This window comes from Andrographis paniculata, unplaced genomic scaffold (genome assembly GCF_009805555.1).
Source record: "Andrographis paniculata isolate CXL003 unplaced genomic scaffold, ASM980555v1 Contig87END, whole genome shotgun sequence".
Taxonomy (NCBI): Eukaryota; Viridiplantae; Streptophyta; class Magnoliopsida; order Lamiales; family Acanthaceae; genus Andrographis; species Andrographis paniculata.
In genome coordinates this window covers 2,583,318-2,610,277 of record NW_026137625.1, presented here as the reverse complement: position 1 = coordinate 2,610,277, position 26,960 = coordinate 2,583,318, and the positions used below count along the sequence as shown (strand labels likewise).

General features: G+C 30.0%; 3 protein-coding genes across 3 annotated transcripts; 2 read left to right on the top strand and 1 right to left on the bottom strand.

Moving 5' to 3' along the window:
- Nucleotides 1-815: 815 nt before the first annotated feature.
- Nucleotides 816-6,029, bottom strand: LOC127242746 (la-related protein 6B). The gene is made up of 10 exons (XM_051262429.1): nucleotides 5,493-6,029; nucleotides 4,922-5,003; nucleotides 4,014-4,108; nucleotides 3,828-3,899; nucleotides 3,540-3,619; nucleotides 3,339-3,435; nucleotides 2,443-2,490; nucleotides 2,252-2,320; nucleotides 1,820-1,978; nucleotides 816-1,315 (listed from the first exon to the last, which is right to left on the bottom strand). Exons 1-10 carry the CDS (start codon nucleotides 5,850-5,852, stop codon nucleotides 1,064-1,066), a joined length of 1,314 nt encoding a protein of 437 aa, XP_051118386.1. The 5' UTR covers nucleotides 5,853-6,029; the 3' UTR covers nucleotides 816-1,063.
- Nucleotides 6,030-10,076: 4,047 nt separating this feature from the next.
- On the top strand, nucleotides 10,077-16,476 carry LOC127242734 (uncharacterized). Its single transcript, XM_051262409.1, has 6 exons — nucleotides 10,077-10,561; nucleotides 13,189-13,383; nucleotides 13,823-13,939; nucleotides 14,083-14,232; nucleotides 14,861-14,919; nucleotides 15,000-16,476. Exons 1-6 carry the CDS (start codon nucleotides 10,376-10,378, stop codon nucleotides 15,133-15,135), a joined length of 843 nt encoding a protein of 280 aa, XP_051118366.1. The 5' UTR covers nucleotides 10,077-10,375; the 3' UTR covers nucleotides 15,136-16,476.
- A 6,004-nt stretch (nucleotides 16,477-22,480) lies between these two features.
- Nucleotides 22,481-26,913, top strand: LOC127242548 (UDP-glycosyltransferase 86A1-like). Its single transcript, XM_051262123.1, has 2 exons — nucleotides 22,481-23,122; nucleotides 25,853-26,913. Exons 1-2 carry the CDS (start codon nucleotides 22,615-22,617, stop codon nucleotides 26,764-26,766), a joined length of 1,422 nt encoding a protein of 473 aa, XP_051118080.1. The 5' UTR covers nucleotides 22,481-22,614; the 3' UTR covers nucleotides 26,767-26,913.
- Nucleotides 26,914-26,960: the final 47 nt, after the last annotated feature.

Genomic DNA, 26,960 nt, shown 5'->3' with positions numbered 1-26,960 from the left:
TTTTTTATTTTTTTATTTGGGACGGAGGGAGTACTAAAAATCAATTTTACATTCAAAACATCACATCAACGCCTATTCATATCACATCATACAACTATTTAAATTCAAAATTTTGAATATTCAAATTCCAACTCAAAATTCAAATCCCAAACAAACACAATAAAAAATTATAATTAATATTGTTGAATATATCCTCGTCAAAAGTTAAATTGATAAGCCAAAATATACAACACTTTCAACACTACTAATTTTTGATAAAAATATCAGCATCAAATATCTATTTATTCTTATCAAATAAATATTCTCTCCTTTTATTATGTTATTTTCCAAAACCAACTTTTTACTGTTCATTTTTCTGAAGCTCCAAAGGTCTAAAAGGCCTTATAATCATAAGAAATACTACAATGATGAACCAAATTTGAATTTAAAATTCAAATAGAAAAATATTCAAATAAAATTATCTTAACAAAATAAAATGAACTTAAAACCAAAGAAAAAAAAAAATTATCTTCATTTTTTTAGCCAATAAACTAAACCCAAACTATAACTATAAACGAACCAAACTCAAACATAAAAAGCTCGATTCGGTTACTCAAAAACTAAAACTAAAACTAAAAGCTCACTTCTCGATCCCCAATTCGATTATTCAACCATAAAAAGTTCGATTCAATTCAGCTCAGTTCGTTAACAGCTCTAAAAACCTACAAGAAGGCGCAAACATTTAACAATGCCACAGCAAAATCACTATATGTATATGTATCTGTCTACACACGCCCTTTCTTCACTTCCAAAACTGTAAAAATCTCCCCAATTCAAAAACAAACCGAAAAAACGGGCCATATTATAGTCAGTCGCAATTCAATATCATTCGTCATATCATATCATATCATATTATATCATATATCGGACTCAGCCATCTGTAGTTTATACCATTTTTATGATATGCAGTAAGGCTATTTCGAAAAAGGGGTTCCGAAGACAGAAGCTGATATATCGACATTAATATCAACATGCTTTCCCTTCCGCCCTTTTTCTCGAGAATAGAAATATCAATATTACCGTTTCAAGCAGTTTTTACAGCTACAGCCTTGCCTCGACCCATCGAGAATCCCTTCGTGCCGTCCGGCATGCGAGGGACGGGAGATGCTTTCGCTGTGCCTACAGGAGCTTCGCATGGCGGAGATCCCACCACATTTCCGTCATGCCCCCCCGGGTGATGAGCCCGACCACGTCCTTGCCCCTTTCCTTTACCCTTGCCTCCGCCGCTGTTGCGCCCTTTTCTATGCACATTGTTTCCTTTTGCGTTATTCTCCATCTGCCGACACAAACATAAAGATCAGGAAAAGGCATGCCTTGAGATTTCAAGTTTCGAATACTGAGCATTTCGGAAAAGCTTCCAACTATACATAGGTTACTCAGAATTAAGATAAGGTTCAGAAATGAATTACCATAATGTCAAAGAATTTCTGTTTAGATAGGAGTTTTTGGAGACTTTTGGAATTTTGAAAGTTGGGAAAAAGTAAAAAGTTCCTATTTGATTTTATGTTTTGCGATAGAAAATGTGTATTTAATGTGATGTTTTTTTAAAAATAAATAATGTCAAATGAGTGAAAGTAACAAAACCTTACTCAAATGAAGTACTAATTCGGGTAAAGAATCATCGAATAAATTGAAATTCAGTTAACATAGATGCAAATTCATGGGTTTCCAAGTTATCAAGGTACCGTACCCGTCAATGGTAAGGTTATCAAATTGACTTTAGAAGTATGGGGTAGTGTAGGTAATGTAGCATTATTTGAAGTTAACCAAAACCCCATACCTGAGGCTCAATATTTTGAGCATCGGATTGTCGTAATGCATCCTCTGAGTGATTATCTTTTGAGCCTTGCATCTCTGGCGCAACTGCCTCGTCTCGCTTGCCGCCAGCAAGCTGAACTTCGCGATTAGCTTTCTTCCCTCTTGTGTTAGCAGGTTTCACCTATAGATTGCAAATATTAAGAGGCACATCCAAAAGACAAACAAATCGATTATACGATCAACAGTGAGAAATTTATTGAAAAACTTGATGATTGGCTTTTGCTTTTAATCAGTGTACAAAATTCCGGATGGACAAAGAAGAAAGGATAACACATATAAGAGCACTGAATTGGAAATGGTGTAAGCAGCAAGAAGCCAAGAATTGTACTTCTATTTTTTTTTAACAAGGAATAAAACGTAGTAAAAACGAGTAAAACAAGATGTAGTCGCATACCGAACTTTTATTCAGCAATCGAACTTTTAGGCAGTTTCTCCAATTGCCTTCATCATTCAGATCAGCAACCTAAGCAAGAATTGGGTAGAAATACCAACAATAAAGAGCCAAAAGCGACAGATTTCAATATTGGTGCAGATGATGAAAGTAATTGAATCCAATAATAGAAAATTGGCAATAATGTGGCTTACGGCTTTTTCTGCTGCTTCAACAGATTCATACTCCACAAAAGCATGAAACTACATGGAAATTAAAATTCGGAGATTAGAACTTTTTCGCAACAATTAAAAAAGGAAACAAGATGAGAGCTGAAGCAGTTCAATTGTCTGTTATAAATTAAATTCTTTTAATTGTAGCAAGCAAATTCCAAAAGAGTTGCAAAGATTCACATAATAAAGTTTCTCCAGGAGGTATGCAGAGTGTAAATGCAAATTGCTGAATCAAACAAGTGTCAAGAGGTAATAATCTTATTTCAAGATTCAACTAAAAAGTAGATGTCTAGGGAAATCTTTATTAAAAAGATTAAAATAAAAATAAAAACAGCTTTTATTGGAATATTCCAAGAAAAGATAAATAAAAAAATTAGTAGATCACGGAATATTACAAGAATCCAAATATAATATTATAAAAAAGTAAAAAGGGAGTTATAAATAAGAAACTTGAGTAGCTACTTCAATGCCTATTAATTCCTTCCCAACCATGACGAACAACAAATATTTCGATAAGTGACTCAGTAAACAGATGTAAATGAAAAAAGAAAAAAATATATTCAAACTCTTATGAAAACTCCAAATTTAAATTGCTCTTAGAAGTAATGATGGGCTGACACAAATCATAAGAAGAAAACACGGGTGGCATAACTCAATTTTAACTAAGATACGAATGTGGCGTGTCAAGTAAAGCACGTATTAGACAGCAAAAAATGCTGTGATTATATTATACGGTATTCCTGAATGATTACAAAAAATTGAAATTGTTAGATGAAGAAAGTCTAGGCAACACAAATACTGTTGCTTCGTCTATCCGGAACACTCAACAACTAAGTAGTGCAGGCTACAAGGCCAACACTTTTACAAAATGTGTATACCTTGCCACTCGAATGTAACCCATCTTTTCCTGATTTGGAAGAAGATGATGAACCAGCATTGGAATTCTGAGGGGGGCAGGTGCGAATAGACTTCACGCTGGAAGAATCATTTACAAAGTGCATAAGAAAGAGCAAACATTGTTCGTTGTAAACAATATGTATTGTGTGCTCGATATGCTGCAGAAAATGAGTTATGCATACCTCCCTACTGAAGAAAAAATCTTCATCAAGTTCTGGTGAGAATGATCCTCAGGTAAGTTTTCAGCAACAATTATACGAGACTGCACGCAAAGGGGAGATGCCAATCAACTATCAGACTGAGATAAATGAATAGTTATAACAAACAACCAAAAAATTCTATAAGAAGTTCTAAAATAACTGTGAAAGCATAAAAAAGCAATGTTTGCTAAAGTCGACTATTCGATATTGTAATACTAGTAAGGGTTTTAATCTCCCCTTACAAACGTATCGCTAATATTGACGACTTACTTGCAGCTCCTCCATCTCTGATTCAGTCAACGGATGTTGGCGCTTAACCTTTTTCCCATCTTCACTGACTAACTGGAAAGCAAAAGGTTACCACAAAGGAAAAATTAACATGAAATATTAACAACAGAGATACCACGCAGGAATGGAGAATATCGCTCAATATCAAGTAAGCGAAGAAATAATTACTAGTTTATTGGAGCTTCGCAGAATATTAGCAAGCTGTGTACTATCAGAAACAGCAGATTTGATCTTCTTGAATGATGCGACAACAGAAAGCGGCACTGCATTTCAGGATAGCAGATCATAAAATAAAAGTTGAGATACTAGTATTGAAAAGGATCTAACTCTTAATCCCCATTCGTGTCGAAGGAAACAAAAGGATCAAAGAATTATAAACTACATTAGTCATAAATATCTGCAATAACAAATCTTTAAGAACTGCAAATTTGCAACATCACATTTTCATTAGTTCTCTTATGTGTTACAATGCGACGATTTTTCTAGCATAATTAAACCTAAGGGCTACTAAAATAAGAACCTAAGTCCTAGAATACCGCCTTTTTGGATTTTCTCACTCTTAAAGCTGGCACAAGAAAAAGGAAAAGGAATGAAAAAGATAGTGGCTCTCTTCAAAAAAGGATGAAAAAGGTACATTCATGTCATGGCTGTGCCAAGATAAGTAACAAAGCCCATCACCTAGCCCATATCTCATTATTCAAATATCAAGACAAAAATCAGACTATCAATTCGGTAGGAAATGGCTCCCGACCAGATGCGTAGCAATAATAAATTAGAATTTAATGAACTGCAGTAGGTGTGCTTCGTCGATTGTAGATGGTAATCAGAATCTTCCTTTCCTATCTCGGATAACATGCTTGTACAAAACTACAAATGACTGTATCGAGGGATATCTGGAAATGTAACATAAACACTGCGACAACTGTTAGTTCCCTTAATGGCTTTATCGAGGGATCATTTCATTACCTAAAAATCAAAAGGCTATTTTCTCGATCATTCTATATCCAATTTGGAAGAGGAAACAAAGAGCAAACCCGATATCCAGAAGAAGAAAATATTGAACATTAATGACTCACCATATCCATCCGGATCTTTGCTCATGAACTTAAATAATTGATCAGTTGTAGCCAGATTGATATCACTGAAATAAAACTCTACCTGCAGACAAAAAAAATTCTTATTACAACCCCGAGCTACGCGACGAAACTTACACATTATCCAACCAAAATTCACCCAACTGCTGCATATAAACCATTTGTTCCCCAATCAAATAACTAGCCATGGACAAAATTACAGAAAAACTAATCAATATCATTCTCACGTCACAAACTAATCTATAGAGAAGAATCTGAACTGAAATCCTGAAAAGCAACAGATATATTTTTAGACCTAATTGTGCAAGATTAAGAGAGTCTATACTAACAAAAGTTCAAGTTCAATGAACCAATACCTAAACAAAAATCATATAAAAACGTGAATAGATAGAGAAAAATGAATAACCGCAGGCCGTACTAGAAACCAACCACAACATCAAGATTTCCACAAGCAATTAAGTTACGCTATTCATCGAACAACAGGATCAGCACTATCAACAAATATCAATTCCAAACAAGGAAAAAAAAAATCAAAATAACAACAACAATCCACCTGATTGATAATCTTCTGATGCGCATCCGGCAATCCAGTTTTCTTGGAGGCCGGAGGCGCGCCGCCGCCATTGTTTCCATCAGCAGAAAACTCCACTCCGCCGACCGGATTCACATTGTAACCGTAAAACGGCGCCACGCCGGGCTGGTAGAAATTCTCGTATCCGTAGTAAGTCGGCGGTCCGAAAGAAGGCGGCCGGGCGTAGACCGGCTGCAAAAGCGGCGGAGGCGGAGGAGGCGCGGCGGCGGCGGCGGCGGAGGAGGAGGAGGAGGAGCGGGGCACGAATTCTGGCGCCTTGGCGTTGAGCTTCTTGGTGGCGGGCGAGGCCAAAGAATCGGCGGAGGGATGGTCTTGATCCATGGGAGTTGGATCGATTGGCGGAACCGAAATCAGTTGAATGATCCGTAGATCAAAGAGCAGGAAGAAATCGTTTGGGTTCCACTGTAGAAAGTGAGTAGAAATCCTTCGACTGTGAGGAGAAAGTGAAAAGAAGAAAGGGCGACTGTGAGAAGAAGCGGAAAGAAGGGACGCAGACAAAGCCTCGGTATTTATCGCCTTTTCTGCATATATATATATATACTGAAAATTATATTACCTACCTAAAAAAATAAATAAAAAGACATATTCAAAAAAAATTAAGACAAATTTTAAAATGATAAGTTTTTTTTTATTTATTTATTTGTCTTTTATAGTAAAACAATCAATAATATTTCCTCCGTCCATAAAAAAGTATCCATTTTTTCATTTTAATCCGTCTCATGCATCCATTTTTTTTAAGTAACCTGTACTATCTGTCTAACATTACAAATACCCTTACAACTTACATTATATTACACAAATATCATTATTTTTTATCACATGTGAAAAAAAACAAATGGATATTTCTAATATTTTTTTTTATCACGAGTATTAAAGCATCTGTTACAATCACCTATTTTACTACCTTTATAATTTTTGCTATACCTTTAATAATAAGGCAATATAGTTATCATTTCAATTTTTTGAAATTTTAAAATTTTCAATTTTCAATTTAACAAAAATTATCTATAAATATATATGTTTGATTTATTTTGAATAATTTCAAATTTTAAAATAGTAAATTATATCTCTTAATATATATTTATATAGATTAATAGTATTTAAAAATTAAAATACTAGTATAATATTATATAAATATATTATTAGACAGTAAAAATATATAAAAATATGTATAAGAAATATATATTATGTAATAAAAATATATAGAAATAAATAAATTATTATGGATCTATAAAATAGTAAAGATAATATGTTAAAAGTGATTAATGATAAATAAAGTAATACCATAAAGTAATTTGAATGTTAAGATGATACCACGTGGATGAGAGAGATAAAAAAAAAAAAAAAAAAAAAATGAAGGAGAGGGAATGACTCAACTTATGCTCTTATAATACCTTTTTTCTTTAGTTAAGTTATGATTTTAATTACAATTTGTATGTGATATTATAGTAACAAAAAAATGTGTATTTTTTGGGAAATTATAAAATTACATAATAAATAATATAAAAACATAAAATAAAAAATAAAAAAAATAGTGTAGAAAATATTTTAAAATTGTATATTATATAAATAATTAATTTATTAATTTAATTAAATAAATTATACTACTTAGATAAATTAAATGAGTAAGAAAATACTTAGAAATTTAAAAATGAGGCAACAAAGAAATAGATACTTATGTATTGGATCTAAATTTGTCTTAATCGATTGAACTGTCGGTTATATATGAAATCGTCGATTTTCATTTGTCCAAAAATTAAATTAAAATTAAATATTTTGAATCACAATTTTTATTATTTTTATCCATACATTCATACTCACGAATTTTACGGTAATTAAAGTTTCAACTTCACAACATGTGAAAAAGTGTTCAAAACTTCCCAGCCAAATCAATTTTGCTTACAGTTTAATGGTCTCAGAACTACTTGTTCAAGTTTAAAAACAGTTGATTTCGATTTCATAAGTTGGTTTATATTGATTTATGTTTAGATTTTTTCCTAATTTTTTTCTTAATTTTAAATTTTATTATTAATATTTATTCCAATTTTAATTTGATAAATCTTTATATTATATGAAATATATATAATAGTTAAAATTTAAAATAATGATTTATTAGTCTATTACTAAAAATTAAGATTAAAATTAATTAATGCATATTATAATTTAATTAGTTAATAATTAAAATTGAAATTGATATATATTAATTTAAAAAGAAAAACCCGTATAAGTTGGCATTTCAAACAGTTGGTTTGAGAGCTAAATTTTTTGAATCAAATTGTCGTTTGAGTGTTAAAATTTTTTAATAGAAATTAACTGATTTTGGTTCGAATTGTTGATTTGAATTTCAAAATAAAAAATAAAAATAAAACTAATAACAAACCGTTGGAATTTCAGTTTCGATTTGGTCTATAGGCAATTTGTCAACTTGAAAACCACTAAACCTTCCGTCCTAAAATTGTCAAATGACAGTTCAGAACCGAATGGCCAAATCTAATTGGTTCCGTCTTTGGACAATTTTGACAACTTCAATTTTAAGCCAAATTAGGATCTCTAATTCAAAAACTTAACTAATTCGACTATCCAAATAATTAAATTTAAACATGTATAATCTATCTAAAAGTTAGAGTCTAAGTTTCCCAAAATATTTTCAAATCAAGTTATAATATAGTAATAATAATAATAATAATAATAAATAAAAGGTTTTTGAACATCCTGTCAATCAAATATTTTCGATAATTTTACATGTGTTTCAACCTCAAAATGCATAAGAATTTTTTTATTTAAATACGAAGACGAATGAGATATTTATTTTTCGATCCCACAACGAGAAAAAACAAACATGATCAGAAAAGCAAAGTATATAATAAAAAGAGAGTGTGTTTGTTTGGGAGATTGGATTTAATTTCCATTATTCATCCCATTTTTCCCCCCAAAAATATCAAATCAAACACCTATTTTTCATTTTTTATATTATACTAAAAATCAATTTTACATTCAAAACATCACATCAACACCTATTTATATCACATCATACAACTATTCAAATTCAAAATTTTTACTATTCAAATCTCAATTCAAAATTCAAATCTCCAAACAAACACACCCAGAAAGATATTGAGTTACATACCTAGACGGGTCGATTGGGGAATCAATGAGGGCCATGGCCTAGGTTGGTGATCTCCAGTGCACTCGGGAGGGGTACTCGCCTAAGAGCAATTGCAATGAGAATTGAAAAAAAATAACCTCTTGATACTTATGTGTCAAGGCTCTTGGAGTACTTGAGATGAAATATTTTATTAAATCGTTTAGTAACTTTATTTTTAAAAGTAAATATAATCATATACGAACATAAAAATAATAATAATAATAATTTATTTTTTCTCCCACCGTCCACTTTTCTTTTCCCTTCAAAATTTTGAGAAAATTGCTTCTCTACATACTCTTTTTCTCCATTTCGATTTCGGTATTTATTGTTTATTTTTTTCTTCAATCTGCTCATTTGTGTATGAGATTGTGTTATGAGGTCTTTTTTAGATTTTCTAAAATTTCTATAGATCTCGTGACTAGAATTTGTTTTCAAAGGTTGATTGGAGTCGACGATTGATTTGTTGGCGCCGGCAAACGGGGCAAAATTAGAAAAAAAAAAAAAAAAGTGAGAGATAGTAACGTGGAGAGAGAAAGAAAATCTTGGTCCAACGAGGCGACGTGGACAGGCGGCCGAAAGTTTGCCCGTTAGAAAAGAACCGTTGCATGTGTTAATTGCTCTAAGGTCATCGAGCTTGCGTCATAATTTGTGACAGTAGGGTAAAGCTCGGGTGCAAATTAAGTCCGATAAAACAAGTTACACTAAACAAATCATATGTGACAAATAAATTTGAAAGTCTCGAAGTTTGAACTCATGACCTTATGATTACAAGTTCACTGTTGATAGCAAGGATGACCAGTGTAATTTTATTAAATGAAATTGAAGTCTTAGCTAATTTTATCTATCTCATTTAGTGATATCCTCTCCCGTATATAGTTGCACATGGTGAGTTGCATAGGCTATGAGTGAGCATAGTCAGTCCAAGTTGGAAAAAAAAAATCAGATTATTTTGAAATGTTCAAATAATTAGTTTAATTTGATCTAAAATTTAATTTTTATAAATTTCAATTAATAAATACAAATTCATTTTTAAAAAAAAAAAAAAATTTAAATCGAAGCGAATTAGTTTTGTTAACTTTGGTTCAATTATGATTTCAGTTTTTACAAATCGAACAAATAAAATATAAAATTAGATTTAATTTTTTATTTTATTATTTTTTAATCATAAAAACAAAGGATGGATTATTTATTTATTTATTTAATTAAAAAAAAATATTTAATATATTTAGTTTTTTTATTTGTATGGAATTTCATATTTACATCAATTTTGATAAATAAAGTATTTTTTATAAATTTTACATTAATAATTAAAAATAACTAAAAAAATAAAATATTTTATTATTATTATTATTATTATTATTATTATTATTATTATACGTAACTCTTTCTACAACAAAAAAGGCTATCCCCTTTTCCATCAAATCAAATCCCAGACAACACAACACAAGCCTCCAACCCCATCCCTCATCCCACCGATATCCGCCGCCGACCGACTGACGGGGAAATTCACCGGCACGGCTTCCTCTCTCGCAGCGACGGCGATGATTAAGCCACTCCGTACTCTCGACAACTGACCTTATAGAGCCACCCATTGCAGTTACCGCCGTTGTTAATACGCAAGAAGCAAACTCCAATTGGCTCGGCGCCGGAGGGATTGGGGACTATTCGATATTCTCGAGGCTAAAGAAGGGGGGCGGAGATGACAACGCACTCGTTCAGGTTGATTCTGTCGCCCCTTCCTCAATTGGATGCTTTCAAGCTCTCGGCCGGCGTGGAAGCCGCCGCTGGGGGTGGCTTCAGCCATTTCCATTCCCTCTCGCTTCATTCTAGGGGTATCGGCAAACGGTTTGCTTCATCGTTATGCCCTTCTCTGCGTAAACAGAAGGTAAATCACGTACGCTCGCGTGTGGATAAGTTACTGCAATATTGTTTTCTGTCCTGTGGATTTAGTGCTGTGATTGATTCGCTGCAGTTTTAAGATCCTATGGCTTTGGATTTGATGTAGGCATCTTGCTTTCGAGAATCCTCTTCTGAACTTTGGAAACACACGAGTGTGTGCTGTATGTGGAATTGCTCACTGTATAGGCTTAGGAATTAGAGGATTTGTGAAAATTGATGTTTATGGCTATGAAATTAGTTTCCATTAGTTTAGTTTTAGGGTTGAAAGGGATTTTTCAGGCATTGGTTTGGGAAAATTAAGAAAAACCTATTTAAAAAGTTTGCTTATAGTCAATTATTTGCATATTTTCAAAGAGCACATGATGGATGTCTAGACTGTTTGAGATAAATTCTGTTAGATAAATTAAAATCTCAGCAATGGGAACTATATGTTTGTGCACGGATGAACTACCGATATTATTTGAAGAGTAACATAGTTTGGGAATTTGATCCCCTTCATATGATTTTCTGATGTTATAATTTGGTAATTTAGTACACTGGTTTCCATGATCATCTTTTGTTTTAACGTGTCTGACGCGTAATATGGTAAGCTTGGGTGGAGAAATGGTAAATGAAAATTTTGAATTTTGTTGTACGTATAGCATCTATTGCGTGTCTCAGCCACATCTTACAGCTTGTGATTTGAGTATCTCATTGGCAGTAATCAATCTGAAACAAGAATTATAGGTGGCTTACCTTTTATGATCTAGGTAATGTAATCTCCCGTGAGGGTGATCGAATCTTGATTGATACGTGTCCAAATGGCAAAAGTAGCTGACGTGTTGGTTTTTAACATTGAACGTGTGTATCTTACAAATACCAAGGCCTTTAAATTCTGCATCTATAAGATTAAGATCAAGTCTCAGTAAAAAAGATCCCATATCAGCTATCACCAAAAAATATAAACTTACTACGCAGTGTTTTGTCACTGGTTCATGCTTGATCTGTTTGGATTTGCCAATTTGTCATAGTTGCCAATGTTTTCCGTGGCACAAGATGCCAAAATTGGCTGCTTAATCCTTCTTCAACATGTTACTTTGGGTGCATTGAACATTCATTATGCCATGGCGTGTGATTTATGTCCTTAAACGTTTGTGGTTCTGGGCCCACCAATAGAGCCTGATAAAGTAAACACAATACTCTGCTTCTTTATTCTTCTCCTTTTTTGTCTTATTTTGCTTCCTTATTAATTCAAATCCCTGTTAGCCATGCTTAGGCTGCTCTCCTTTCCTTCTTATTGTATTTTCTTAGCAAATGTGGTTGATTTTTCTTTTTGACTCTTGCTGAAACTTTTTAGTTCATTCAGATTTCAGAATGATTGAATGTAATCAAGAACACTGGAACCTTTTCCAGAATCGGCGCTTTTTGTTACATTTGTGCTTTTTAGATGAACCTAAGTAGTTTCTTTTTTTTCCAGGTCTTTAGTTAGTTGCGCATGAAAGTAAGAAATTTTGCATTTTAATTTCTTGCAAAACTGTCATCTCATTATTCAACAAATCATTTTGGAACACTGCCTGAAGATAGAACTGCTATCCTCTTTCATGGGTTTCACTTATGAATCAGAATATATATGTATATATATATATATATATGTATAAATATTTGTGGATATGTGCAATCCGCAAAATTGGTATCAGATATTCCTACTTGTGTGAACTTATGAGAATTTCGATTATGTCTATTATTCTATACTGGCCTCCTCCACAGTACCTACTTAGCTCCTTCAGACTGTTCCACCAAAAATGCTAAAAGTAAAGACCTCACTATTTTTGTAGCTCAGTAGCCGACTAGCCGCATATTTTCCTATAAAAAACTGAAAAAGTTGCATGCTTGTCTAGAGACTAAAAAAATAAAATAAATTGTTGAACTACCAAAATGATCCATCCATAGATCATGTTTCTATTTGGCTGATATGTATTATTCAAAAGCCGTCAGGTTATTTGGGGATTTAATTGATTGAGAAATCATCCAATAAAATCAATGAACTATAATATCCTAAATGATATCTACTGCAATCCCAGCTGACTTTACCTCATTTCAAATTGAAGGGTTATCTTAGCTTTCCACAATAATTGCTCTTGGCTCATCTTGAACTGTTATCAACACTTTGCACGGTCATACTCATAGGTCTGTCGTGGTAACTGAGATAGGTGCACTCTGTATATCACTATTAGTCTATTGTAAACAATTGCTCTAGTGATAGATACAAGGTCTTGGAATTGAATGAGCCTAATGGAAATAATCCTGGTTTCTACGCTTATGTGTTGGATTACTTGTAAGTTTTACAAGCATGCCTTTAAACATGCTTTTCGGGAATCTTGTTAACAAGTAAGGGTCCATTTATTTGAATATGTGGATAGGTAAGTGCAATATAAATCAATATGTATATATATATGTATGTATATGTGTATATCTCTGTAGCCATCAGAAAATAGTTGCTCACTCGGATACTAAGAAGATAATGACTTTCGGCTGCATTCTTACAGATATATCTTTACATGCATTTCCATGAGCCATTTGATTTTCACTAATGATTTACTACCAGGGGCCTCTGTTTTGTATGTGCTCGTATAGTGGCTCTGTGGATGTGAAAAAGGAAACCGAAGTAGCGAGAATCTAGGAGATGGAAATGAAAATGGAATCCAGATGTTTGGATCTGATGAAGACGTGCCGGCTCAAGTTCCGACTCAAGCACAAACGCTAGTTGAGGGGTCTGGAGCAGTTTTGGCATCTGAGTATAAACCTGCACCTGATGTCGATTACCTACAGGTTTGTTGATAGTTCCCTTTATTTTTGAATACCACTGCAGGTTATTGTTATTATTCCCCTGATAAATTAATTCAAAAGGTAGTAATAACGATTGGGAATTCTATTCTGTACACAATGAATTGATAATCGTTGCCTAATTACCTTCTCTAGGGACCTTTAGATGTTGCATGAATATTTGATGCATTCCTGAAGTTGATTTGAGTCTAAGTTAGTTTTGAAATCGAATATATATTAACAGAGCCGTTATTAAAGAAAATTTCTCAATCCCATGCAGCCAATATACACATAGAAAATCACATGTTTTAAATTGTAAATATTTTAAATCAAGTGAAATATAGAAATGGGTGCTATTGGCCTTATTGACGTGGGAATTATGTTGCTAATATTTGAGATGTAACCGTCAATATATATTATGTACATATCTTTTCTTCCTTTCCAGGAGTTGCTAGCAATTCAACAACAAGGTCCTAGAGCAATTGGCTTTTTCGGGACACGAAACATGGGATTCATGCACCAGGAACTTATTGAGATCCTGAGCTATGCACTGGTTATAACGGTATTTCTCACATTTGTGTGGTTGGTCGGACTTTAATTTTGCAGTGATTTGAATCAAATACCAATAGTTTCAATTCTTTCACTGTATTTTCTTTCAAATTTCATGCTCTTAGGCTCTTAGCATCCCCATTCATTTCTTTGCAGAAAAACCACATTTTTACCTCCGGAGCAGCGGGAACTAATGCTGCTGTTATTAGAGGAGCTCTTCGCGCTGAAAAGCCTGAGCTGCTCACTGTGATATTGCCGCAAAGTTTGAAAAAACAGCCCCCTGAAAGTCAAGAACTACTTTCTAAAGTAAGACTCCACCCATTTTTTGAACACCTTGTTGGTTTTTAAATTCTTAAATTTTTTGTGGCTTCTGCTTTTCATTCATTAACGTTGACTGTGATTTAATCCATTGGGTTTTATCGTATCATATAGTTCTAATATAATTAAGATTATTTATTTATTTATTCTGTTTCTTTTACTATGCATACATTTTGGTATATGAAAACTAGAGTTTGTATTGCAGTCTTAAATTCCTTTTAGTTTCTTGCCAAAACTCTGAGCTTTTGTAGGGTTTACATTTATTTTCTCGAAACATGGCATGTAGATGCTATATTGTTTTAAGTCGGGTTAATGTTCAGAACTTTACCTACAAATGGATGGTTTGAAGTAATTAAAAGTATCGAGCCTTCAACAGTCAGCTCCAAAGATGATTTATTTCTACAGGATATTTAGATCAATGTTTTCAAGGAGCTGACTGTAGTAACATTTCTTGACCGGTTATCGGGATGTGCTTTTCCATAAATGCTCCAAAGATGCTCACACTGCTCCGAATCCACAATGTTGATTTCAACCTGAACTTTTAACGCTGTTCGTGTAGCCAACCATTTATTTTTTTAGAAAAAAAATATTGAACTTCTAAATTACTTCTTGGCAGGTGAAAAATGTGATCGAGAAGCCCCAGAACGATCATCTTCCATTGATCGAAGCCAGCAGGTAATGCGCAAACTCTCAGTCTCTCATCGGTAATTAGTTCTTTCCTAGGGTGTCGAATAAACAGAAAAGAATACGTGCAGGCTGTGCAATATGAGCATCATTTCCCAGGTGCAGCAAGTGATCTGCTTCGCGTTCCATGACAGCCGGCTGCTGATGGAGACGTGCCAGGAAGCGAAGAACATGCGGAAAATCGTGACGCTGTTCTACCTGGATTGAATGTTTGAAGCTAAAAATCTCACTCACCGGCTGACTTCACTGCTCAGGTTTGATTTCTTCGTCATCTTCTTCTTCTTCTTCCTAATTATTTGATATATTAATCATATTCATAGCTGGAAAGAGCTTTGCAAAAACACACACACACAGCTGCTTGCCTTTCCAGACTCATGATTCATCTTTATGGTTTTCTCCATCCTCTCTCACTCAATTTATTTTTATTTTCAAGAATACACATGCATCTATCTATATATATATATTAAATGTATAGTATTTTGCTATTTATTTTGATGGTTTTATGTCTGGGATTTGCCACTAGGTCATGCTTTGGGATGCAATCTAATACTTCCTCCGTCCCACTTTTCATGTCTACTTTTCTATTTTCGTCTGTCCTACTTATTTTGTCACTTTTCTTTTTTGGAAAAGAATTATATATTTTAATCTTATTTTAAAAAATCTAATTTATAATTTTTTTAATTTTAATTATACTAAATAGTTATTTTAATCTTAATTTATAATTATTTTTATTATACGATAATTATTTTTACTAATACATTTTTAATTATTTACTAATTATACTTCTCATAAATTTCCGTGTCTACTAAAGTTAATAAAATATTCGGGCCGGAGGGAGTATTACAAACTAAAAAGTCAGGTTCTGTGTGGACTAGAGTTTTGAAAGTTTTGGAAAATTTTGAAAAGAATATATTAATGTGAATTGTTTCGTGAGATTGAAATAATATGAAGTGAGATGTTTAATGATATAGGTAAATAGGGTCTTGTTAAGTCAAAAATAATATAAAAATAAAAAATCATATTGTTGGCCAGAAGAATATTGTCCAATTAAATACTCCTCGTCGGGAATTTAGGTAAAGTATAATTAGTAAGTAATTAAGAAGTGTATTAGTAAAAATAATTATTATTTAGTAAAAATAATTATAGATTAAGATAAGTAAATATTTTAATTAAAATTAAGAAAATTATAAAATTTAAAATGCGATTAAAGTGCATAATTATATTTTTAAAAATAGAAATGACAAGTTATGTGGGACGAACGAAAATAGAAAATAGGGACAAATTATGTGAGACGTATGTGAGACGGATGGAGTAATTTTGTTGAGAAAGAGAATTGTTTTCTTGACTATGGTTCTTTGGATTTAATTAAATGCAACTTACGTTGTGCATATAATAGTTTCTTTTTTCGGTTTTTACATAGTTTTTAATGATTTGTACTTCCTTTGTTATTCAGTTTTGTGCTTATTTGATCGAACATAAATTAAAAAAATAATAATAATTAAAAAAAATAAAAATAGAAAACTTTTACAAAAAAAAAAAAAGAATAAATTTAGATGACAATAGAAAAAGTAATGAATAAATTTGAATGATAGATGGAGTATTTTTATTAAATTCGTCCCATATTTTATGTTTTTTTTTTAAAAAAAAGAATTATACATTTCAATTCTATTTTAAATTTTATAACATATATTTTTTTATTAATATATTTTTAATTATTTACTAATTATATTCCTTTTAAATTTTTGTGTTTACGGGAGTATTATTTACAATATATTTTAAAAAGGTAAAAATAATGTTAATATTCACTTATTTTATTTAAATTATTATATTTTAGTTTATTTCTAATATAAACATTTTGAGTTTGTTCATTTTTTATATGAATTTGGTTTTTTTATATTAGAGATGAAGAGTTGTATCGATAATATAAAAAATAAAAAATAAAAGTTCATTTTTGTAAATGAATAAAATGTACTTATTTTGTCCCAAATATTATGTCACATTTATTATTTGTGTCCGTCTCATTATATCATTTTTTTTAAAAAAAATAATATTTTACCTTTTAATCATATTTTAAATTTAATAATTTATAATTTATTTAATTTTTATTAGTTATGTTAATCTTTTATAATTATTTGTATTATATTTTAATTAATTTTATTAATACATTTTTAATAAAATAACCCTGATGCATAGGAGGAGGGAGTATGTATTTTTATACAGTGTTAATGTGTATATTCTATTGTTCCATAATAAAGTATTTATTTCATTTTCTAGTAACGGTGTTATCTACCTAATATTACAAATACTTTTATAACTTACAATATATTACACAAATGTCATTATATTTATCACACGTACTAATAAGGTTATTTTAATTTCTACTTTATTCATACTATATTTCAATATAATATTAATATTTTAAAAATTACGGATAAAAATCAAATGGATATTTAATTATTGGACGGAAAGAGTAAATATTTATGAATAATTATGCCACGTAAAAACATAATGTAAACAAACTCAAATCATTGTTTTCAAATTATAAAAAACAATGCTTCGGTAGATCTAGTTAGAAATTAAAGAAAATAATAATAATAATAATAATAATAATAATAATAATAATAATAATAATAATAAAGTTAATAATATTGGTGTAAATAAATATTGAATGAAAAATAATCCTTCTTCTATCCCAATACAATAGTCTTGTTTATTATTTTTGTCGGTCTTAAACCAATAGTCTCATTTTCATAAATAACTATATCACCAGAAAACTATTTCTACTATTTTTTACACTAATATACTCACAAGAGCATAAAAGTCATTTATTTTTACTTTTACCAATTACAAATATAATATCAATATTTTCTAAATGTCTTGTCAAACACAATAAGATTATACTTTTGGGACGAAGAGAGTAACTAATACTCCCTCCGTCCACTATCAATATTTATATATTTCTATTTTGGAACGTCCAATTACAAAGTTAACATTTCATTAAATACCTTATTTTTTTTCCACAAATACTTTTACTTTACATCACATCATTACTTTTACACAAAAAGTAAGGGCAAAAATGTCATTTTACTACTTTTAACTATTCCCTGAAATACGGTATCAAAAGTAAATGTAAACTTTGTAAATGGATGGAGGGAGTATTAATTTATTATTTTTGCTAAAATTAGTAATGCGAAAAATTTAAATAAAATAAAAAAGAATAAATTTTGCCGGAGAAAATAATACTAGAAAGGATACATGACTCCGTCGTGTTGACGTTGGCCACTGAGTCGGATTCCAACAAACCTAAATTAAAATATTTACAATCGGACAAATTTTAAAAATAAATAAAAAATAAAAAATAAAAAATAAAAAATAAAAAGTTGAAGAATAATCTGAACAGATAAAGACATAAATGTATGGGTAATTACTGACTGTAGTGGACGCTGACTCACTCGGATGCTAATTTTAAAAATTTTAAGGGTGTGTTTGTTTCAAAATTTTAATGGATTTTTATTGTTCATTAAAAATTTAAAAAAAAAAAATATCCACAAAAAACATCATGATATCTATTTTTTTATATTAAATTAAAATTTAATTTTATATTAAATGTATTACTACCTTCGTCCCACATACCGTGTTTGATAATTAATAAATACAGTATTTTAAAGAGGAGTGTAATTAATAGATAATTAAGAATGTATTGATGAAAATAATTATAAATTAAGATTAAGATAACTAATTAATTTAATTAAAATTTAAAAAAAATAAAATTTAAAAATTTAAAATGAGATTAAAGTGTATAATTATTTTTCAAAAAAAGAAAGTGACATGGTATGTGGAACGGACAAAAACGACAATATGAACATGATATGTGGGACGGAGGGAGTATATCAATATCTATTTATATTAAATCAAATAATTATATCAATTTAAATATTATTATTCAAATTCAAATCTAAAATTTAAACTACCAAAAAAAGGGTGCATTCTTTTGAAAAAAGATAAAGATTTGGGTTTGTTTTATTAGAATTTAAAACACAAATCACCTATCATTATTCGTTCTATATACTTTTCAATAAAAAATAATAAAAATATCATATTAAAATATTTTTTTTGTCGGCTTTTAAGTGTTACATTTATTTATTTATTTATTTATTTTGTCATTGTTCTTGATCTTAAAAATATTTTTATATTTGTATAATTTTTTTTTTTAAAATGTCATTCTCTTAATATTATATAGTATTAAAGTATTTTTTACAATATTTTTTTAATTTATGCTATATTTTGATATAATAATTAATATTTAAATATTAATACGCTAAATGAGACTTTTAAAGTCGGACGAATATAATATTAATTAAATAAAGTTTTAAATTAATATTTCATTCTAAATTAATTTCAAACAACATCAAATAAAATTTTTGGTTTACGTTTGGATTATATTAAATTTTAAGATAGGTTTGAAAATGTGTATTTATTTGAGTTGATATATTTTGTTTGGATTTTAGGGGTTTTTTTTATGTGTATTAATTTGATATGTAATAAAAATAATGATGTAAACGCGTAATATAATAAATAAAATAAGTTATTTATTTTTAAATTAAAAGTATGAAATAAAAATAAATAAATAAAAAGTCTGCTCTATTGTTATTTTTTATATAATATATAGTGAATTATTATTATTATTATTATTATTATTATTATTATTATTATATTTTTTTCTTTCACACGATAGTGATAGGTAATACTCCCACCCTCCCTCGGTCCAACTACAAAGTATACATATTTTTATTTTGGGACGTCCAATTACAAAGTAACCATTTCATTAAATATTTCATTTTTTCCAACAAATACCTTTACTTTACATCACATCATTACTTTTATACCAAAAAGTAAGGGCAAAAATATCATTACACTACTTTTATTTACCCACTATAATTAAAATACTATTATTTCTTAAACTTCGCGCCAAAATTAAATGTATACTTTATCCGTGGACGGAGGGAGTATAACAATTTTAGAGTTGTTTCCTAAGATGGATTTACACTAATTTACTCTCAATAGTAGCGGCACAGTAGTTGTATTCTTCTGTGAATTTTATCACAGATTTTTATTGTTGAATTTTTATTTTTTTTTCTTAAAAATATGACATCAAAAAATTATTTATTTATTTACTTTTATATTATACTACAAAATTTATTTTAAGTTCAAAATATCACACCATCCTCTATTTATATCACATCAAATAACTATTTAAATTCAATTTTTTACTATCCAAAAATTTAAACCCAAAAACTAAAATGAACGAACAAACACCCATTGAGTTAAAATAACTCCTGCCCAAAGAACACATCCAATGTTTCTGCTTATACAAATTTAGAAATTCAAATTATCATCAAGTATTTTTCTAAAAACAAATATACTACTCTCTGTTCCTTTTTTTTTAAGAGGAGTTTTTATTTAAAAATAATACTCCCCCGTCGAATTTCTATTGTCCTAAAAAGTATATTTGTACAATTTTTTAGGTGATTGTCTTTTTTGTTATAAATTGACAAATTTGTCATTTATTGAACGATAGAGATTAAAAGTAATAAATGAATTAAGGATAAAAATATAAAATTTATGTTTAAAAAAAGAAATAGGACAATAATTGTTGGAGGCTCCAGGTAGGAAAGTAGGATATTAGTTTGTGGACGGATGAAGTAATATTTTATTGGTTAATAAAAATATGTAAAAAATTTTGATGTTTTTAGTATGTATAATTGTATATTTATTATTTAAATATATATTCAGCTGTAGGATTATTTTTCTAAAATATGAAAAATATACATTGAAATGAGACGAATAAAAATGAAAAAAAAAAAAAAAACTTGGAATTGGCACACAGAGTATTAAATATATCTTCTTTTAATAAAAATATCGAATCAATGATATATATTTTAAATATTTTCGGAACATTTTTAAAACTCTAAATTTTGGCTTCATTCATCCAACCTGTTTAGACGAATGATTATTTGGTGTATAATATAAAAAATATGAAAATTGAATATTTGACTTTTGTAACAAATATTTTATAAATTCTAATTTATTTACTTTTTGTAGTAATAAGTAATTATTGTGAGCAATAAATATTTAAGACTATGTTTATATTAGAGGTTTTGTAAATAGCAAGAAAAAAACCTACATATAAATAGACAGTTGAATGTAATTGATTTGATTTGTAAGGCCACATGCTATAATAGTCCTTCTGTCCAATGTTCGTCACACATAAAAAGTTTTTTTTTTTTTTTTTTTTTAACGATAAACTATTTTTTTAGTCTCGTAATTGGACCATTTATCATTTTAGTCCAGTAAGTGGAGCCTGTTACAAACTAGTTCCATAAGTGAAAAATTTTCGTTGTTTTAGTCCTCCGGTGCCGGAGACGCCCGCGTGGCTAGCCCGATGTGACTTGTCTGCCAGGTCAGCAACACCTGGCGGACACGTGGATTTTTTAATTTATTTTTTATTTTTTTAATTTTTTTTTTAAAACTTATTTTTAATTTTATTTGTATTTTTTTATTTTTTTATTTGGTCCAATTAAAAAAAATTAAAAAATTTTAAAAAAATGAAAAATAAATAAATCCACGTGTCCGCCAGGTGTCGCTGACCTGGCAGGACACTTGGCGGACACGTCACCTCCCGCGAGCCACGCGGGCGTCTCTGCCGCCGGAGGACTAAACCAGCAAAAAATTTTCACTTATGGGACTAGTTTGCGACATGCTCCACTTACATTACTAAAATGATAAATAGGTTCCGGAACTAAAAAACCAATTTACCCTTTATTATAATTATATATTTTAATTTTATTTTAAGTTTTAAAATTCATAATTTTTTAAATATTAATTTATAATTATATTTATTAATATAATTCTTCATTACTTATTTATTACTAATTTTTCTAAATTCCTGTGTTTACTTATGTTTAGGATAGGAGAGAAAAACAAAAGAGTTAAAAAAAAAAAATGTGGAGTGAAGATGAGATTAGTGTAATATTTTTTTAACACAGTATAATCCATTTTCTAAATAATACTCCCTCCATCTCAATATATATAATAGTTATGTTTTAGTATTTTTGTCCGTTTAAAAAATAATAGTCTTATTTATATAGGGTGTGTTTGTTTGGGGGATTTAATTAGATTTTTACTATTCATCCAATTTTTTCCCCCCAAAAACATCAAATCAAACACCTATTTTTTATTTTTTATATTATACTAAAAATCAATTTTACATTCAAAACATCACATCAACACCTATTTATATCACATCATACAACTATTCAAATTCAAAATTTTTACTATTCAAATCTCAACTCAAAATCCAAACTCCCAAACAAACACACCCATAAATAACTATGTTACCATCAAATTATCATTATTTTCTTATATTATATATTTTTCGCTATTTTTTACATTAATATAAATTTTTTATTTATATTTTTTACCAATTACTAATAAAATATTAATATTTTTTAAATTCAATTAAAATTATAGTTATGCTAGGGAAGGTTATTAGTAATATTTAAATAAGGTTGAGATCAGTGATAGGCTACTGGAGTTTGAGGCGAGGACGTGTTTGGACAAAAAAAACAGAAAAAAGGTGTGTACCTTTAAATACGAAGGCGGAAGAGCTGCTGCGAAGAACTCAAAATGGGCGAGTCAAACAACTCCCACAGCCACCGCCATGCCATCGTGTTTCCGTACCCTTTCCAAGGCCACATTTCTCCGACGCTAAACTTCGCCGTCGCGCTAGCCTCCCGCGGCTTCGTCGTCACTTGCGTCCTCACCGAATTCGTTCACAACGCCGCCTCCAAATTCGGCGACTTCAATTTCAATTTCTCCGGCCTTGACATACGGTGCGCCACGATTTCCGACGGCTTTCCGCTCGATTTCAACCGGCGTCTGAGCGAGGAGTTCAGAGAAAGCTTGATTAACGATTTCGCCGGCCGCGCGGATGAGGTGATCGGAAGGATTACGAGATCTTACCCGGCGGCGAAGTTCGTCCTGGTTGCGGATTCTCTGTTCTCGTGGCCGGCTGCCGTCGCCGAGAAATACGGCCTGGTGAACGTGACGTTCTGGACGGAGCCGGCGACGGTGTTCTCTATAAACTACCACTTGGATCTACTGAGAGAGAACGGCCATTTCCCCAACTTTGCTGGTAAGTTTACTTTACTGATCTCGATCTCCATTTCTACCAATCTCTCTGCATTCAGTCTGTTGCCTAAAATGTCAAATAAATTTGAAACAATGGCTGCTTTGTAAGATTTTATTTTTAATTTTTTTTTTTAAAAAAATATTAAATCAAACACTTAATTTAAGTATTTAATTTATTTTAAATTTTTTAATTAAATTAATTAATTATTTTAATTTTAATTTATAATAATTTATATTATATATTAATTATATACTAATTATATTTATCCTAAATTCCTCTATCTACACTAACCAATATATTTTATACTTTTTTTGAAATAATTCTTTATAACACGTAAAAAAAATAAAAAATCACTTCATTGCATTATAGAACCATATTTCATGTATATTTTGTAAATAAATATATATATTTGAAAAAATTCAATTTTTTTAAATAGTTAAAATTGTGTTAAAAGAAACATTTATGGTGTGTTTGTTTGGAAGATTGGATTTTAAATTCACTGTTCATTTCTTTTTTTTTTCTTCAAAAACATCAAATTAAATATCTATTTTTTATTTTTTTCTATTGAACTAAAATTCAATTTTACATTCAAAACATCACATCAGCACCTATTTATATCACATCATACAACTTTGTTTTGGAGTTTGGATTTTGAGTTTGAATTTGAATAGTAAAAATTTTGAATTTGAATAGTGGTATAATGTGATATAAATAGGTGTTGATGTGATGTTTTGAATGTAAAATTGATTTTTAGTATAATATAAAAAATAAAAAATAAGTGTTTAATTTGATATTTTTGGGGAAAAAAAATTGGATAAATAGTGTAAATTCAATTCAATCCCCCGAACAAACACACCCTTACCGTATATTTTAAATAAATATTACATTAAATAAATATACCTTTTAAATAAAAGGAGAAATGAAAATAGCAAATGTACATTTGGCTGAGGAATAGTTATACAAAAAATAATTAATTATTATAAGTGTTCTGTTGAACCATTTTTAATTTTGCTATAATCATTGAAATCCAACGAATGTATATCAAATTTTACTAAAATTTAATTAGTCATCATTTTTTTTTCTTCAAACTATTAAATTAAATATTTATTTTTTATTTGTTATATAAAACTGAAATAAGTAATTTTATATTCAAAATATTATATTTTACAATTAGTTTAATTCAAAATTTTTACTATTTAAATTTTGAATCCAAAATATAATAAAAATATATTATTTTTTTCTGACAAAATATTGTATCAAAATATTATTTAAACAAAAATTCTTATCAATATTCATTTTAAATCAATTTCAAATCACAACTAAATAAAATAATTTTGGTTGATATTATAATTTAATTCTTTTTTTTCCAAATATTACATCATACGAGATTTATTCAAAAAAAAATTGGGTTTATATTTCTTTCTTCAATAAAAAATGTATATATATATTCAAAAATCTTTACTTTCTATAAAATTAATTTATATTATTCATAAATAAATATTTATACTTTTTATTTATTTATATTATATAAAATTTTATTCTCTACAAAATAATATTTAAATTATATATTTTTTTATTAAAATATTAATTGTTAAAATATTTAAATACATATCATATATTTCTTTTAATTATATATATTATATAATATATCAAACAATAATTACATAAACTATATTTAGTCTAACTTTCAAATTTAAAATTCAATAGGTAAATAATTGTATATTTTTAAGAAGATACTTTATAGTAAAATATAAAGAAATTTAAAGAAAAAATGAAATTTGAGCTATACCTAGACTTTATTAATATTTTCTCGAGGAATTATGATTTTTTATTAAAAAAAATTAAATATTTTTTTTAAAAAAAAATTATATATTACATACAATTATTATTTTTATATTATTTGCATAATTTTCTATAATTTATAAAAGTACTTTTAAACCAAAACATAAAACAAACACACCCTATTTACTTTAAACGACCTAATAAAATATTTAATTTTATAATTTTATCTTTTAAATATAGGACTTTTTATTTGTTAAGTATTTTAATTTGAGTTATTTTCTTAATCTGAAATAATATAAATGATGCCTTTTAATATTAAAAATAATATTAAATATTATATATATTGAAAATTACTATCTTCGTCCATAATTGGTGTTTTGGTCACTGTAAATACGATAATTTAGGATAAGTATAATTAGTAGATAATTAATAATGTATTAGTAAAAATAATTAATATATAATATAAATTATTATAAATTGAGATTAAGATAACTAATTAGTTTAATTAAAATTAAAAAAATTAAATTAAGAAATTTAAAAAAAAATTAAAATAGATAATTATTTTTTTTTAAAAAAAAAAAAAAAGGAAAGTGACATTGAGACATGGGACCGACAGAAACTATAGGATGGAGGAAATATGTCTTAAAAACATTAGTTTGGCAACCAAATCCGCATTCAATACTAATCTTTTATAAGCAACTATTATAATTATACAAATAAACTTGTGACCACGTGAGTTCAAATCTTCGCAATTTTAAATTCATTTGTCACACATGATTCGCTGATTCGTCTGGACCTAATTTGTTAGCCTATAATTTGTGTTGGGCCTAGTTTGCAAGCATTAGGGAGCGGATGCAAGTTCCATGTTATAAAAAAAACCTTTCAAAAAGTTTCATCTCTTCTGAATTTCACCTTCTCATACATGAACATCACGTCGTCGTCTGGCCGCAGCTTCCGGAGAGAGTCGAATAGACTACATTCCAGGAGTCCGAAGCATCAGCACCAACGACCTCATGTCCTACATCCGGCAACCGAAGGCACTACCAGGGGTCACAAAGATCGCCGTCACGGCATTCCAACAGGTCAAAAATGCCGACTTCATCCTCTGCAACACAGTCCAAGAACTCGAACCGGAGGCCCTCTCCGCCCTCAACCACCGCCACCCAACTTTCGCCGTCGGCCCCATCACTTCCTCCATCAGCCATGTCCACAAGCATCTTGTCGACAAGATCACCCTCTGGCCGCGATCAGATTGCACGGATTGGCTCGACTCCAAGCCTCCCGGCTCAGTCCTCTACATCTCATTCGGCAGCATCGCCCGAATCAACGAGCATGAGCTCAGGGAGATAGCTCATGGCCTTCTTTTAACTCAAGTCAACTTTCTTTGGGTCCTCAGGACAGATTATGGCACCAAAAATGCCTTCCCCGATGGATTCCTCGACGATGTACAAAACCGGGGGATTATAGTCCCGTGGTGCAACCAAAATGCCGTCCTTGGTAGCGTTTCTGTCGGCGCGTTCTTGACTCATTGTGGATGGAACTCTGTTCTTGACAGCATATGGAGCGGAGTGCCGATGATCTGCCATCCGTTGTTAGTCGACCAGCCGACGAATAGGAAGCTTGTCGTCGATGATTGGAGAATTGGGATTAATCTTTGCGACAAAGAGAAGGTTAGTAGGGAGGAGTTTGTTAGGAAGATTGAGATGATCATGGAAGGTAATGAATGTGTGTTGTTGAAGGAAGAGGTGAAGAAAGTAAGGGAGGTTTTGAAGAATGCATGGGAAAGCAGTAATGGATCTTCACGTAGGAACTTTGATCGGTTTGTGGAGGAATTGAATTGCAGATTATTGTTGAAGAAGAATTGATTGATGTTTAGGTTTTGATTTTTGATTTTTGAATTTGATTACTTTTGTAGCACTATAAATAGCTTGTGATTGTTCTAATGGCTGAATTTGATTTTTGAAAAATTGGGAATGGGAAATGGAGGGAAATTCCTGTCCGTACATTTGCAGCGTCTTCCGCCGCCTTCTCCGGGCGGTGGAATGCCACCACCAACCAC